The following is a 16,136-nucleotide window of genomic DNA, read 5'->3' on the forward strand; positions in this document are numbered from 1 at the left end:
TTTATAAAATCATGAGGGGGGTGTGGATAGGGTAAATAGACAAGGTCTTTTCCCCCTGGGGTGGGGGGAGCCCAGAACTAGAGGGTTATTAAATCATGAGGGGGGGGGGGATAGGGTAAATAGACAAGGTCTTTTCCCCCTGGGGTGGGGGGAGCCCAGAACTAGAGGGTTATAAAATCATGGGGGGGGGGGCATGGATAGGGTAAATAGACAAGGTGTTTTCCCCCTGGGGTGGGGGAGTCCAGAACTAGAGGGGGGGTAGGTTTAAGGTGAGAGGGGGGGAAAGGGAGCTGAGGGGTAACTTTTTCCCCCAGAGGGTGGTGCGTGTGTGGAACGAGCTGCCAGAGGGAGTGGTGGGGGCTGGTACAATGATAACATTTAAAAGGATGGAGGGGGACATGGATAATGGGAACAGCCAATTGCTATGATACATATAGGCACCAACGATAGACGTGAAAAACGAGTGGAGGTCCTGAAAGCAGAATTCAGGGAACTCGGAGAGATATTAAAGAGGACCTCACAGCTAGTGATCGCGGGATCGCTCCCAGTGCCACGTGCTAGCCAGTGTAGAAATGAAAAACAAAACAGGCAGGATGAAGACGTGGCCCGAGGGATGGTGTAGGAGGGAGAGGCTCAGATTTATGGGACTCTGGGACTGGTTCTGGGGGGGATGGTGGGACTATTACAAATTGGACGGTCTACATCCGAACCAGACGGGAACCAATGTCCTTGGGGGGAGTTTTTGCGACTGCGTTTGGGGAGGTTTTAAACTAATGTGACTGGGAACCAGAAGAGACGTCGACAGCGAGGTGGAGACTGTAAGAATCGTGACGATAACATGAATAAGGGGGAAGAGTAGGCAGGGAGCAGGCGAGCGCAAACGAACTGGTGGCCTGAAGTGCATCGACTTTAATGCAAGGAGTATTCGTGGGTAAGGCAGGTGGATTTGGGGCTCGGATTGGGGCCTGGGAGTATGATGTTACTGCCATCACAGAGACTTGGTTGAAGGAAGGGGATGATGATTGGCAACTGAATGTTCCAGGATATAGGCGCTTCAGACAGGACAGGGAGGGAAGTCAAAGGGGGTTGGGGGGGGGGGGGGGGGGGTGGTGGTGTGGCATTGCTGCTTAGGGACAATAACACGGCTGTGCCAAAGGAGCACACTATGGAGGGCGTTAGCAGTGAGGTGGAGCTGAGAAATCAGAAGGGTGCAGTTACCTTGTTGGGGCTGTATTACAGGCCTCCCAACAGTGAGCGTGAGGTAGAAGAACAAACAAGGAAACAGGTTATGGAAAGATGGCGAGGCAATAGGGTAGTGGTGACGGGAGATTTTAATGTTCCCAACATTGACTGGGATACACGTCCTGCCAGAGGTCTGGATGGAGTACAATTTGTAAGAAGCGTCCAGGAGAGTTTTCTAGTCCGACGAGGGAAGGGGCCATCTTGGACCTGGTACTGGGGAACGAGCCAGGACAGGTGGGAGAAGTTGCGGTGGGGGATTGATTTCTTTGGGAACAGTGACCACTAAAACTCTGTAAGTTTTAGAATACTCGGGAGACAAAGACGAGAGTGGTCCTGAGGGAAGAGTAGTAAACAGGGCCAGTTATATCAAAATTCGGCAGGAGCTGGGAAACGTGGATTGGACGCGGCTATTTGAAGGGAAGTCCACATTTGAGATGGGGGAGGCTTTCAAAGATAGTGCAGGATAGACATGTCCCGTTGAAGGCAGAGGATAGGAAGGGCAAGATTGGTGAACCGTGGACGACAGGAGAAATTGTACGACTAGCCAAGAGGAAAAGGGAAGTGTACATAAGGTCCAGGCAGCTACGAACAGAACGGGCCCTGGGGGAATATCAGCACAGTAGCAGCAATCTTAAATGAGGAATCAAGCGGGCTAAAAGGGGTCATGAAATAACTTTAGCAAGCAGAATTAAGGAGAATCCCAAAGCATTTTATTCTTAGGTAAGCAGCAAGCAGGTAACTAGAGAAAGGATTGGTCCACTAAAGGATAATGAAGGAAGACTGTGTGCCGAACCTGAGAGAATGGGTGAGATTCTCAATGATTACTTTGCATCAGTGTTCACTGAGGAGAGGGACATGATGAATGTTGAGGCTGGAGATAGAAGTTTGATTAGTCTGGATCACGTTGACATAAGTAGGGAAGATGTGTTGGGTAGGCTAGTGGTTATTAAGGTGGGCAAATCCCCAGGACCAGATGGGATCTATCCCAGGTTGCTGAGAGAGGCGAGAGAGGAAATAGCTGGGGCCCTGACAGATATCTTTGTGGCATCCTTAAACACAGGTGAGGTGCTGGAGGACTGGAGGGTTGTTCATGTTGTCCCCCTGTACAAGAAGGGTAGTAGGGATATTCCAGGTAACTACAGACCAGTGAGCCTGACGTTGGTGGTGGAGAAGTTGCTGGAGAAGGTACTGAGAGATAAAATCTATTTATATTTGGAAAGGAATGAGCTTATCAGTGATTGGCAACATGGTTTTGTGCGGGGGAGATTGTACCTTACCAACTTGATAGAGTTCTTTGAGGAAGTGACCAAATTGTTAGATGAAGGAAGGGCTGTCGATGTCATATACATGGCCTTTAGTAAGGGGTTTGAGAAGGTTCCCCATGGTAAACTAATGGAGAAAGTGAAGTCACATGGTGTGCAGGGTGTCCTAGCGAGGTGGATAAGGAACAGGAGACAGAGAGTAGGAGTTGGAGGGAGTTTCTCGAAATGGAGAAAGGTGCCCAGTGGTGTCCCACAGGGATCAGTGTTGGGGCCCACTGCTGTTTGTAACATACAGAAATGATCGGGAAGAGGGCACTGTTGGAATGATCCGCAAGTTTGCAGATGACACGAAGATTGGTGGAGTAGCAGAAAGTGTAAGGGACTGTCAGAGAATACAGGAGGATATAGATAGACTGGAGAGTTGGGCGGGGAAGTGGGAGATGGAGTTCAATCCAGACCAAATGTGAGGTGACGCATTTAGGATGCATTTGTGGTTTAAAAAACCATGAAGGGTATCGACAGGGTGGATAGAGACAAGCTTTTTCCTCCCAGGGTGAAGGATTCAGTCACCCAGGGGTCACACTTTCAAGGTGAGAGGTGAAAGGTTTAAGGGGGATACACACGGCACGTACTTCACACAGAGGGTGGTGGGTGCCCAGTAGAGGTGGGAGAGGCAGGCACGGTAGATTCATTTAAGGTGTGTCTGGGCAGATGTATGAGGAGCAGGGGAGCAGAGGGATACAGATGCTGGGGAATTGGGCGACAGGTTTAGACAGTAGATTAGGATCGGCTCAGGCTTGGAAGGGCCGAAGGGCCTGTTCCTGGGCTGTACATTTGTTTGTTGTTCTCTAAGAAGGGTTGCGAGGGCTTTGGGCCAAATGGGAACAGATTAATTGAGGATATCGGTCGACACAGACAGGTTGGACCGAAGGGTCTGTTTCCGGGCTGTACAACTCTGACTCCCGGCACGTGATTCAGAAATGGAGGGGTATGGACCCAGCTCAGGCAGGTGGGACTAGCCACGTTTCGGATCATTGTGGGCATGCACCGGTTGGAGTGATGGGTCTGTTTCTGTGTGGTATAACCGGGTGATCGCGAAGAAGTCTCTTCAAGGGCAACTCGGGACGGGCAGTGCCCTACACTCCAATAAAACAAACCTGAACCTTACCCCTCAGGAGGGTATTTATCTCATTATTCACACCATCTGCAGCTCCACAGGGGACTTACACCTGGCATTCTCTGGGGTGGAGGGGGAGGAGAGAAGAGAGTTCTCCCTGCAAGGTTTGTGAAGCTCAGGTTGAGCTTTAGGGTGTCGGTTTGATATCCAGACCTTTCATTACCTGACTAGGTAACATCGTCAGTGGTAACCCCCAAGTGAAGCGAAGCTGTTGTCTCCTGCTTCCGATTTATATCTTTCTCCTGGATGGGGTTCCTGGGGTTTGTGGTGAGGTCATTTCCTGTTTTGTTTTCGGAGGGGTTGATAGGCGGGATCTACATCTAGGTGTTTGTAGATCGTACGAACGTCTAATCGGGGATGAAAGGTCTGCAACACAAATTCCCAGCTCGGCGAACACAACCCCAACAGCTAGCACCCGAGCTACAAATCTTCGCACAAACTTTACCCACTAATATCATTTATTGTATCCGTTGCTCCCGATGCGGTCTCCTCTACATTGGGGAGACTGGGCCCCTCCTAGCAGAGCGCTTTAGGGAACATCTCCGGGACACCCGCACCAATCAACCACACCGCCCCGTGGCCCAACATTTCAACTCCCCCTCCCACTCTGCCAAGGACATGGAGGTCCTGGGCCTCCTTCACCGCCGCTCCCTCACCACCAGACGCCTGGAGGAAGAACGCCTCATCTTCCGCCTCGGAACACTTCAACCCCAGGGCATCAGTGTGGACTTCAACAGCTTCCTCATTTCCCCTTCCCCCACCTCATCCTAGTTTCAAACTTCCAGCTCAGCACCGGGGGTGGGTGGCATGTTGGACCCTGTGGCGTGTGGAGGGAGACCAGCCCCTGGGGGATTGTGGGGGCAGCTTCGGGGTCCCCGCATCTGAGAGAGGACAGACGCAGCTACAGAGGGATTCCCGAGACTGACCGAAGGGAGAGAGACCGGATCAGTTTGGGACTGTATCCAGCAGCGGTTTCAGGAGGAGGGGGATAGGAACCTACAAAATACTAAGGGGGCTGGGGCGGGGGTGCATCGGAAGGACATTCCTGATGACCCAGAACCAGGAGGTGGGGTTTATGGTCTAAAGGAGACGGGGTCAGACTGAGATTGGGTGCACCCAGAGAGCAGGGAAAAGCCGGGGGGAATCCTCTGGGGGAATGCAGTCAGGGGCCAGAATACTGAACATTTCCAAGTCAGAGTTAGATACCATTCTTAGGGGCATTGGATGGGGGGGGGGGGGGGGGGAGACTGGAGTTGGACGGACGGTCACCCGTGAACTGGGGGCGCTTTTCCCAACCACCCCGGGAACATTTATCCTGCAATCCCACTCGTAAACCTGACATCTCCCGGGAGGGTATTCAGACCCTCCAACGATCCCCTAAACTCGCCCTCCAACCCCCCCCCCCCCCCACATTTCCATGGAGACGTTTACCTCTCTGATACCCTCTCGGGGGGGGGGGGGGGGTGTATCTATCCCCCGGGGGGGGGGGGGTGTATCTATCCCCCGGGGGGGGGGTGTATCCTGGGGGGGGGGGGAGGGTGTATATATCTATCCCGGGGGGGGGGGTGTATATCCCGGGGGGGGGGTGTATATCCGGGGGGGGGGGGGGGGTGTATATATCTATCCCCGGGGGGTGGGGGTGTATCCCGGGGGGGGGGGGGAGAAGGTGTATATATCTATCCCCCGGGGGGGGGGTGTATCTATCCCCAGGGGGGGGTGTATCCGGGGGGGGTGTATCTATCCACGGGGGGGGTGTATCCGGGGGGGGTTGTATCCCGGGGGGGGTGGGGGGGTGTATCCAGGGGGGGGTGTATCCGGGGGGGGGTGTATATCCGGGGGGGGGGGCGTGTATATCCGGGGGGTGTATATCCGGGGGGGTGTATATCCGGGGGGGTGTATATCCGGGGGGGTGTATATCCGGGGGGGTTGTATATCCGGGGGGTGTATATCCGGGGGGGGGGGTGTATATCCGGGGGGTGTATATCCGCGGGGGGGGGTGTATATCCGGGGGGGGTGTATATCCGGGGGGGGGGTGTATATCCGGGGGGGGGGGGGTGTATATCCGGGGGGGGGTGTATATCCGGGGGGTGTATATCCGGGGGGGGGGTGTATATCCGGGGGGGGGTGTATATCCGGGGGGTGTATATCCGGGGGGGGGGTGTATATCCGGGGGGGGGGGGGGTGTATATCCGGGGGGGGGTGTATATCCGGGGGGGGGGTGTATATCCGGGGGGGGGGTGTATATCCGGGGGGGGGGGGTGTATATCCGGGGGGGGGGGTGTATATCCGGGGGGTGTATATCTGGGGGGGGGTGTATATCCGGGGGGTGTATATCCGGGGGGGGGGGGTGTATATCCGGGGGGGGGTGTATATCCGGGGGGGGGGGGTGTATATCCGGGGGGGGGGGTGTATATCCGGGGGGGGGGTGTATATGCGGGGGGTGTATATCCGGGGGGGGGGGGTGTATATCCGGGGGGGGGTGTATATCCGGGGGGTGTATATCCGGGGGGGGGGTGTATATCCGGGGGGGGGGGTGTATATCCGGGGGGGGGGTGTATATCCGGGGGGGGGGTGTATATCCGGGGGGGGGGGTGTACATCCGGGGGGGGGGGGGGGTGTATATCCGGGGGGGGGGGTGTATATCCGGGGGGGGGGTGTATATCCGGGGGGGGGGTGTATATCTGGGGGGTGTATATCCGGGGGGGGGTGTATATCCGGGGGTGTATATCCGGGGGGGTGGTGTATATCCGGGGGGGGGGGTGTATATCCGGGGGGGGGGGTATATCCGGGGGGGGGGGGTGTATATCCGGGGGGGTGTATATCCCGGGTGTATCCCCGGGGGGGGGTGTATCTATCCCCGGGGGGGGGGGGGTTGTATATCCCGGGGGGGTGTATATCCCGGGTGTATCGGGGGGGTGTATCGGGGGGGGGGGTAATTCCCGGGTGTATCCCCGGGGGGGTGTATATCCCGGGTGTATCCCCGGGGGGTGTATATCCCGGGTGTATCCCCGGGGGGTGTATATCCGGGGGGTGTATATCCCGGGTGTATCGGGGGGGGGGGTATATCCCGGGGGGTGTATATCCCGGGTGTATCCGGGGGGGGGTGTATCCCGGGTGTATCCCCGGGGTGTATATCCCGGGGGGGGGGTGTATCCCGGGTGTATCCCCGGGGGGTGTATATCCCGGGTGTATCCCCGGGGTGTATATCCCGGGTGTATCCCGGGGGGGGTGTATCCCGGGTGTATCCCCGGGGGGAGTATATCCCGGGTGTATATCCGGGGGGTGTATATCCCGGGTGTATCGGGGGGGGGGTATATCCCGGGGGGTGTATATCCCGGGTGTATCGGGGGGGGGTATATCCCGGGGGGTGTATATCCCGGGTGTATCGGGGGGGGGGGTGTATATCCCGGGTGTATCGGGGGGGGGGTGTATCCCGGGTGTATCCGGGGGGTGTATATCCCGGGTGTATCCCCGGGGGGGGTGTATATCCCGGGTGTATCCCCGGGGGGGGTGTATATCCCGGGTGTATCCCCGGGGGGGGTGTATATCCCGGGTGTATCCCGGGGGGTGTATATCCCGGGTGTATCCCCGGGGGGGGTGTATATCCCGGGTGTATCCCCGGGGGGGGTGTATATCCCGGGTGTATCCCCGGGGGGGGGGGGGTGTATATCCCGGGTGTATCCCGGGGGGTGTATATCCCGGGTGTATCCCCGGGGTGTATATCCCGGGTGTATCCCCGGGGGGGGTGTATATCCCGGGTGTATCCCCGGGGGGGGTGTATATCCCGGGTGTATCCCCGGGGGGGGTGTATATCCCGGGTGTATCCCGGGGGGTGTATATCCCGGGTGTATCCCCGGGGGGGGTGTATATCCCGGGTGTATCCCCGGGGGGGGTGTATATCCCGGGTGTATCCCGGGGGGTGTATATCCCGGGTGTATCCCCGGGGGGGGTGTATATCCCGGGTGTATCCCCGGGGGGGGTGTATATCCCGGGTGTATCCCCGGGGGGGGGGGTGTATATCCCGGGTGTATCCCGGGGGGTGTATATCCCGGGTGTATCCCCGGGGTGTATATCCCGGGTGTATCCCCGGGGGGGGTGTATATCCCGGGTGTATCCCCGGGGGGGGTGTATATCCCGGGTGTATCCCCGGGGGGGGGTGTATATCCCGGGTGTATCCCGGGGGGTGTATATCCCGGGTGTATCCCCGGGGGGGGTGTATATCCCGGGTGTATCCCCGGGGGGGGTGTATATCCCGGGTGTATCCCCGGGGGGGGTGTATATCCCGGGTGTATCCCCGGGGGGGGTGTATATCCCGGGTGTATCCCCGGGGGGGGTGTATATCCCGGGGGGGTGTATATCCCGGGGGGGGTGTATATCCCGGGGGGGGTGTATATCCCGGGGGGGTGTATATCCCGGGGGGGGGTGTATATCCCGGGGGGGTGTATATCCCGGGGGGGTGTATATCCCGGGGGTGTGTATATCCCGGGGGGGGTGTATATCCCGGGGGGGTGTATATCCCGGGGGGGTGTATATCCCGGGGGGGTGTATATCCCGGGTGTATCGGGGGGGGGGTGTATATCCCGGGTGTATCGGGGGGGGGTGTATATCCCGGGTGTATCGGGGGGGGTGTATCCCGGGGGGTGTATCCCGGGTGTATCGGGGGGGGGTGTATATCCCGGGTGTATCCCGGGGGGGGGTGTATATCCCGGGTGTATCGGGGGGGGGGTGTATCCCGGGGGGTGTATCCCGGGTGTATCGGGGGGGGGTGTATATCCCGGGTGTATCCCGGGGGGGTGTATATCCCGGGTGTATCCCCGGGGGGTGTATATCCCGGGTGTATCCCGGGGGGGGTGTATATCCCGGGTGTATCCCGGGGGGTGTATATCCCGGGTGTATCCCCGGGGGGGGTGTATATCCCGGGTGTATCCCGGGGGGGGTGTATATCCCGGGTGTATCGGGGGGGGGGTGTATATCCCGGGTGTATCGGGGGGGGGTGTATATCCCGGGTGTATCGGGGGGGGGGTGTATCCCGGGGGGTGTATCCCGGGTGTATCGGGGGGGGGTGTATATCCCGGGTGTATCCCGGGGGGGGGTGTATATCCCGGGTGTATCGGGGGGGGGGTGTATCCCGGGTGTATCGGGGGGGGGTGTATATCCCGGGTGTATCCCCGGGGGGTGTATATCCCGGGTGTATCCCCGGGGGGGGTGTATATCCCGGGTGTATCCCCGGGGGGGGTGTATATCCCGGGTGTATCCCGGGGGGGTGTATATCCCGGGTGTATCCCGGGGGGGTGTATATCCCGGGTGTATCCCCGGGGGGTGTATATCCCGGGTGTATCCCGGGGGGTGTATATCCCGGGTGTATCGGGGGGGGGGGTGTATATCCCGGGTGTATCCCCGGGGGGGGTGTATATCCCGGGTGTATCCCGGGGGGTGTATATCCCGGGTGTATCCCCGGGGGGGGTGTATATCCCGGGTGTATCCCCGGGGGGTGTATATCCCGGGTGTATCCCCGGGGGGTGTATATCCCGGGTGTATCCCCGGGGGGGGTGTATATCCCGGGTGTATCCCCGGGGGGTGTATATCCCGGGTGTATCCCCGGGGGGTGTATATCCCGGGTGTATCCCCGGGGGGTGTATATCCCGGGTGTATCCCCGGGGGGTGTATATCCCGGGTGAATCCCCGGGGGGGGTGTATCCCGGGTGTATCCCCGGGGGGTGTATATCCCGGGTGTATCCCCGGGGGGTGTATATCCCGGGTGTATCCCCGGGGGGTGTATATGGCGGGTGTATCCCCGGGGGGTGTATATCCCGGGTGTATCCCCGGGGGGTGTATATCCCGGGTGAATCCCCGGGGGGGGTGTATCCCGGGTGTATCCCCGGGGGGTGTATATCCCGGGTGTATCCCCGGGGGGGGTGTATATCCCGGGTGTATCCCGGGGGGGGTGTATATCCCGGGTGTATCCCCGGGGGGGGTGTATATCCCGGGTGTATCCCCGGGGGGGGTGTATATCCCGGGTGTATCCCGGGGGGGGTGTATATCCCGGGTGTATCCCCGGGGGGGGTGTATATCCCGGGTGTATCCCCGGGGGGAGTATATCCCGGGTGTATCCCGGGGGGGGTGTATATCCCGGGTGTATCCCGGGGGGTGTATATCCCGGGTGTATCCCGGGGGGGGGTGTATATCCCGGGTGTATCCCGGGGGGGGTGTATATCCCGGGTGTATCCCGGGGGGTGTATATCCCGGGTGTATCCCGGGGGGGGGGGTGTATATCCCGGGTGTATCCCCGGGGGGGGTGTATATCCCGGGTGTATCCCCGGGGGGTGTATATCCCGGGTGTATCCCGGGGGGGGTGTATCCCGGGTGTATCCCGGGGGGGGTGTATCCCGGGTGTATCCCGGGGGGTGTGTATCCCGGGTGTATCCCGGGGGGGGTGTATCCCGGGTGTATCCCGGGGGGTGTATATCCCGGGTGTATCCCCGGGGGGTGTATATCCCGGGTGTATCCCCGGGGGGGGTGTATCCCGGGTGTATCCCCGGGGGGTGTATATCCCGGGTGTATCCCCGGGGGGTGTATATCCCGGGTGTATCCCCGGGGGGTGTATATCCCGGGTGTATCCCGGGGGGTGTATATCCCGGGTGTATCCCCGGGGGGGGTGTATATCCCGGGTGTATCCCGGGGGGTGTATATCCCGGGTGTATCCCGGGGGGTGTATATCCCGGGTGTATCCCCGGGGGGTGTATATCCCGGGTGTATCCCGGGGGGTGTATCCCGGGTGTATCCCGGGGGGTGTATATCCCGGGTGTATCCCCGGGGGGTGTATATCCCGGGTGTATCCCCGGGGGGTGTATATCCCGGGTGAATCCCCGGGGGGGGTGTATCCCGGGTGTATCCCCGGGGGGTGTATATCCCGGGTGTATCCCCGGGGGGTGTATATCCCGGGTGTATCCCCGGGGGGTGTATATCCCGGGTGAATCCCCGGGGGGGGTGTATCCCGGGTGTATCCCCGGGGGGTGTATATCCCGGGTGTATCCCCGGGGGGTGTATATCCCGGGTGTATCCCCGGGGGGTGTATATGGCGGGTGTATCCCCGGGGGGTGTATATCCCGGGTGAATCCCCGGGGGGGGTGTATCCCGGGTGTATCCCCGGGGGGTGTATATCCCGGGTGTATCCCCGGGGGGGGTGTATATCCCGGGTGTATCCCGGGGGGGGTGTATATCCCGGGTGTATCCCGGGGGGTGTATATCCCGGGTGTATCCCGGGGGGGGGGTGTATATCCCGGGTGTATCCCCGGGGGGGGTGTATATCCCGGGTGTATCCTGGGGGGTGTATATCCCGGGTGTATCCCGGGGGGGGTGAATCCCGGGTGTATCCCGGGGGGGGTGTATCCCGGGTGTATCCCGGGGGGTGTATATCCCGGGTGTATCCCGGGGGGGGTGTATATCCCGGGTGTATCCCGGGGGGGTGTATATCCCGGGTGTATATCCCGGGGGGGTGTATATCCCGGGTGTATCCCCGGGGGGGGTGTATATCCCGGGTGTATCCCCGGGGGGGGTGTATATCCCGGGTGTATCCCCGGGGGGGGTGTATATCCCGGGTGTATCCCCGGGGGGGGTGTATATCCCGGGTGTATCCCGGGGGGGGTGTATATCCCGGGTGTATCCCGGGGGGGGTGTATATCCCGGGTGTATCCCGGGGGGGGTGTATATCCCGGGTGTATCCCGGGGGGTGTATATCCCGGGGGGGTGTATATCCCGGGTGTATCCCGGGGGGTGTATATCCCGGGTGTATCCCGGGGGGTGTATATCCCGGGGGGGTGTATATCCCGGGTGTATCCCGGGGGGGGTGTATATCCCGGGTGTATCCCGGGGGGTGTATATCCCGGGTGTATCCCGGGGGGTGTATATCCGGGGGGGGTGTATATCCCGGGTGTATCCCGGGGGGTGTATATCCCGGGTGTATCCCGGGGGGTGTATATCCCGGGGGGGTGTATATCCCGGGTGTATCGGGGGGGGGTGTATATCCCGGGTGTATCCCGGGGGGGTGTATATCCCGGGTGTATCGGGGGGGGGTGTATATCCCGGGTGTATCCCGGGGGGTGTATATCCCGGGTGTATCCCGGGGGGTGTATATCCCGGGTGTATCCCGGGGGGGGTGTATATCCCGGGTGTATCCCGGGGGGGTGTATATCCCGGGTGTATCCCGGGGGGTGTATATCCCGGGTGTATCCCGGGGGGTGTATATCCCGGGTGTATCGGGGGGGGGGTGTATATCCCGGGTGTATCCCCGGGGGGTGTATATCCCGGGTGTATCCCGGGAGGTGTATATCCCGGGTGTATCCCGGGGGGGGTGTATATCCCGGGTGTATCCCCGGGGGGTGTATATCCCGGGTGTATATCCCGGGGGGTGTATCCCGGGTGTATCCCCGGGGGGTGTATCCCGGGTGTATCCCCGGGGGGGGTGTATATCCCGGGTGTATCCCCGGGGGGTGTATCCCGGGTGTATCCCCGGGGGGTGTATATCCCGGGTGTATATCCCGGGGGGTGTATATCCCGGGTGTATCCCCGGGGGGGGTGTATATCCCGGGTGTATCCCCGGGGGGTGTATCCCGGGTGTATCCCCGGGGGGTGTATCCACTCACCAGCAGCGCGTACCGCAGCGGTATTTTCCCGAAGAGTTTGCCCGGGTCTGGTCCATACACCATCAGGTGACAGGCGTGTTTATACCCGGACAGAGAGCGGGACTCCCTCCGGGACACGGCCCGATACCCGGGCTCCGCCATCACCCTCCGTACACCGCCTCCCGGGCATCCGGGAACCCACCGTCCTTAACAACCACGGCCCGGGCACCATGGCAACGGGGGCGGGGCCAGGGGAGAGGGGGGACCGCCCCCTGGTAACGGGGACCGCCCCATGGTAACAGGGACCGCCCCATGGCAACGGGGACCGCCCCATGGTAACAGGGACCGCCCCATGGTAACAGGGACCGCCCCCTGGTAACGGGGACCGCCCCATGGTAATAGGGACCGCCCCATGGTAATAGGGACCGCCCCATGGTAATAGGGACCGCCCCATGGCAACGGGGGCGGGGCCAGGGGAGAGGGGGGACCGCCGCCTGGAACAGGGACCGCCCCCTGGTAATAGGGACCGCCCCCTGGTAACAGGGACCGCCCCATGGTAATAGGGACCGCCCCATGGTAACGGGGGACCGCCCCATGGTAATAGGGACCGCCCCATGGTAACGGGGACCGCCCCCTGGTAACAGGGACCGCCCCATGGTAACGGGGGACGGCCCACAGGAGATGGGGCGGGCCCACAGGAGAGGGGGAACCGCCCACAGGAGAGGGGGACCGCCCACAGGAGAGGGGGAACCGCCCACAGGAGAGGGGGAACCGCCCACAGGAGAGGGGGGACCGCCCACAGGAGAGGGGGGACCGCCCACAGGAGAGGGCCTACAGGAGAGGGGGGACCGCCCCCTGGTAACAGGGACCGCCCCATGGTAACAGGGACCCGCCCACAGGGGAGGGGGGACCGCCCACAGGAGAGGGCCTACAGGAGAGGGGGGACCGCCCCACTGGTAACAGGGACCGCCCCATGGTAACAGGGACCGCCCACAGGAGAGGGGGGAGGGCCCACAGGAGAGGGGGGGAGGGCCCACAGGAGAGGGGGGCGGGCCCACAGGAGAGGGGGGGACCGCCCACAGGAGAGGGGGGGAGGGGCCCACAGGAGAGGGGGGAGGGCCTACAGGAGAGGGGGGAGGGCCTACAGGAGAGGGGGGAGGGCCCACAGGAGAGGGGGGACCGCCCACAGGAGAGGGGGGCGGGCCCACAGGAGAGGGGGGAGGGCCTACAGGAGAGGGGGGAGGGCCCACAGGAGAGGGGGCGGGCCCAAAGGAGAGGGGGGACCGCCCACAGGAGAGGGGGGCGGGCCTACAGGAGAGGGGGGCGGGCCTACAGGAGAGGGGGGAGGGGCCTACAGAAGAGGGGGGGCGGGCCCACAGGAGAGGGGGGCGGGCCCACAGGAGAGGGGGGCGGGCCACAAGAGAGGAGGGAGGGCCTACTGGAGAGGGGGGCGGGGCCCACAGGAGAGGGGGGGCGGGCCCACAGGAGAGGGGGGCGGGCCCACAGAAGAGGAGGGAGGGCCTACAGGTGAGGGGGGCGGGCCCACAGGAGAGGGGGGCGGGCCTACAGGAGAGGGGTGAGGGCCGACAGGAGGAGGGGGGGAGGGCCCACAGGAGAGGGGGAGGGCCCACAGGAGAGGGGGGAGGGCCCACAGGAGTGGGGGGAGGGCCCACAGGAGTGGGGGGCGGGCCCACAGGAGAGGGGGGACCGCCCACAGGAGAGGGGGGAGGGCCCACAGGAGAGGGGGAGGGCCTACAGGAGAGGGGGGCGGGGCCCACAGGAGAGGGGGGAGGGCCTACAGGAGAGGGGGGGCGGGCCCACAGGAGAGGGGGGGACCGCCCACAGGAGAGGGGGGCGGGCCCACAGGAGAGGGGGGAGGGCCCACAGGAGAGGGGGGAGGGCCTACAGGAGAGGGGGGCGGGCCCACAGGAGAGGGGGGACCGCCCACAGGAGAGGGGGGCGGGCCTAGAGGAGAGGGGGGAGGGCCTACAGGAGAGGGGGGAGGGCCCACAGGAGAGGGGGCGGGCCCAAAGGAGATGGGGGACCGCCCACAGGAGAGGGGGGCGGGCCTACAGGAGAGGGGGGAGGGCCTACAGAAGAGGGGGGCGGGCCCACAGGAGAGGGGGGCGGGCCCACAGGAGAGGGGGGCGGGCCCACAAGAGAGGAGGGAGGGCCTACTGGAGAGGGGGGGCGGGCCCACAGGAGAGGGGGGGCGGGCCCACAGGAGAGGGGGGCGGGCCCACAGGAGAGGGGGGCGGGCCCACAGAAGAGGAGGGAGGGCCTACAGGTGAGGGGGGCGGGCCCACAGGAGAGGGGGGCGGGCCTACAGGAGAGGGGGGAGGGCCCACAGGAGTGGGGGGCGGGCCCACAGGAGAGGGGGGCGGGCCCACAGGAGAGGGGGGCGGGCCCACTGGAGAGGGGGACAGCCCCCTGGCAACCGAGGGTTCCGCCCCTGACAACCTGCCCCGCCCCTTGCGGCCTCAGAGAGGGGCCTTCAGCAACGGAGGACCCGCCCTAGCGACCACCCTGGCAACCGGCACCGCCCCTAGGAAACGACATGTGGCTGGGAGGGGCCTGACAACATGCCCCGCCCCTAGCGTCCACCGCGCAACCTCCCATAAGAATTGGCCCCGCCCCTGGCAACCGCAGACCGATAATGTGGCCCTGCCCTTAGCAACCACTGATCGGGTCCCCGCCCCTTTAGCTATCACCGAACCGCCCCTAGCAACAGTGACCCGCCCCTGGCAACCAAGCAGCGCGCGCCACGACCTCCTGAACGCTTGGAGTAACTGACCCCGCCCCCCCAGCAACATCTTTCCGCGCCCCTAGCAACCGATGCTGTTGCCCTGACAACCACCCACTCGCTCCTTGGCAACTGACCCCAGGATCAGTACCCCGGCCCTAGCAACCAGTGACCGCGCCCCTAGGCAACCGCTGACCGGCATCACTAAGCAACTGCCCCCCACCCTTAGCAACCACAGGCGTGCCCCTAGCAACTGTCATCGCCAATAGCAACAGCGCCACGGCCAACCTGATCCCGGGCCTAGCAACCACTACCTGGCTCTTAGCAACCACTACCTGGCTCTTAGCAACCACTGCTTGGTCCTTAGCAACCACTACCTGGTCCTTAGCAACCACTGCCTGTCCCTTAGCAACGACTACCTAGCCCTTAGCAACGACTACCTAGCCCTTAGCAACCACTGCCTGTTCTCCTGGGGGACACCTACCCCCACCCAGGCGATGGTTCGCAGCCCCTAGCGACCATTGACCCCACCCTTTGACCATCTCTGACCAAAGCAACAGACCACCTGCAGCATCATCGCCCTTAGCAACAGCACCATTGGCCTTGGCGACAGGGAACTCCCCACCCTGAGCGAGAGTCCCCGCTGACCGGGCGGGTGCACCCTGCACCCAGTGGGTGACCCTGAGGGACCATCGCCTCCTGTGGCCACAGCACCCACTCCCTCAGCACTGACCCTCCCACAGCGCTGACCCTCCCACAGCCCACGCTCCCTCAGCACTGACCCTCCCACAGCCCCGGCTCCCTCAGCACTGACCCTCCCTCAGACCCCACTCCCTCAGCACTGACCCTCCCTCAGCACTGACCCTCCCTCAGCACTGACCCTCCCTCAGACCCCACTCCCTCAGCACTGACCCTCCCACAGACCCCCCACTCCCTCAGCACTGACCCTCCCACAGACCCCCCACTCCCTCAGCGCTGACCCCTCCTCAGCGCTGACCCTCCCTCAGCCCCCGCTCCCTCAGCACTGACCCTCCCACAGCCCCCACTCCCTCAGCACTGACCCTCCCACAGCACCCACTCCCTCAGCACTG

The 16,136-nt window shown here is 62.5% G+C and overlaps 1 protein-coding gene across 1 annotated transcript in view; it reads right to left on the reverse strand.

Annotated features, from left to right (window-relative positions):
- The window catches only part of LOC140472773 (U8 snoRNA-decapping enzyme-like), a 33,574-nt gene extending 21,058 nt beyond the window's left edge, over positions 1-12,516 (reverse strand). The window contains 1 exon segment of the mRNA XM_072567516.1: positions 12,324-12,516. Within this exon segment, the coding sequence (XP_072423617.1) occupies positions 12,324-12,464 (141 nt within the window). The 5' untranslated portion in view covers positions 12,465-12,516.
- Positions 12,517-16,136: the final 3,620 nt, after the last annotated feature.

This window comes from Chiloscyllium punctatum, unplaced genomic scaffold (genome assembly GCF_047496795.1).
Source record: "Chiloscyllium punctatum isolate Juve2018m unplaced genomic scaffold, sChiPun1.3 scaffold_441, whole genome shotgun sequence".
Classification (NCBI taxonomy): domain Eukaryota; kingdom Metazoa; phylum Chordata; class Chondrichthyes; order Orectolobiformes; family Hemiscylliidae; genus Chiloscyllium; species Chiloscyllium punctatum.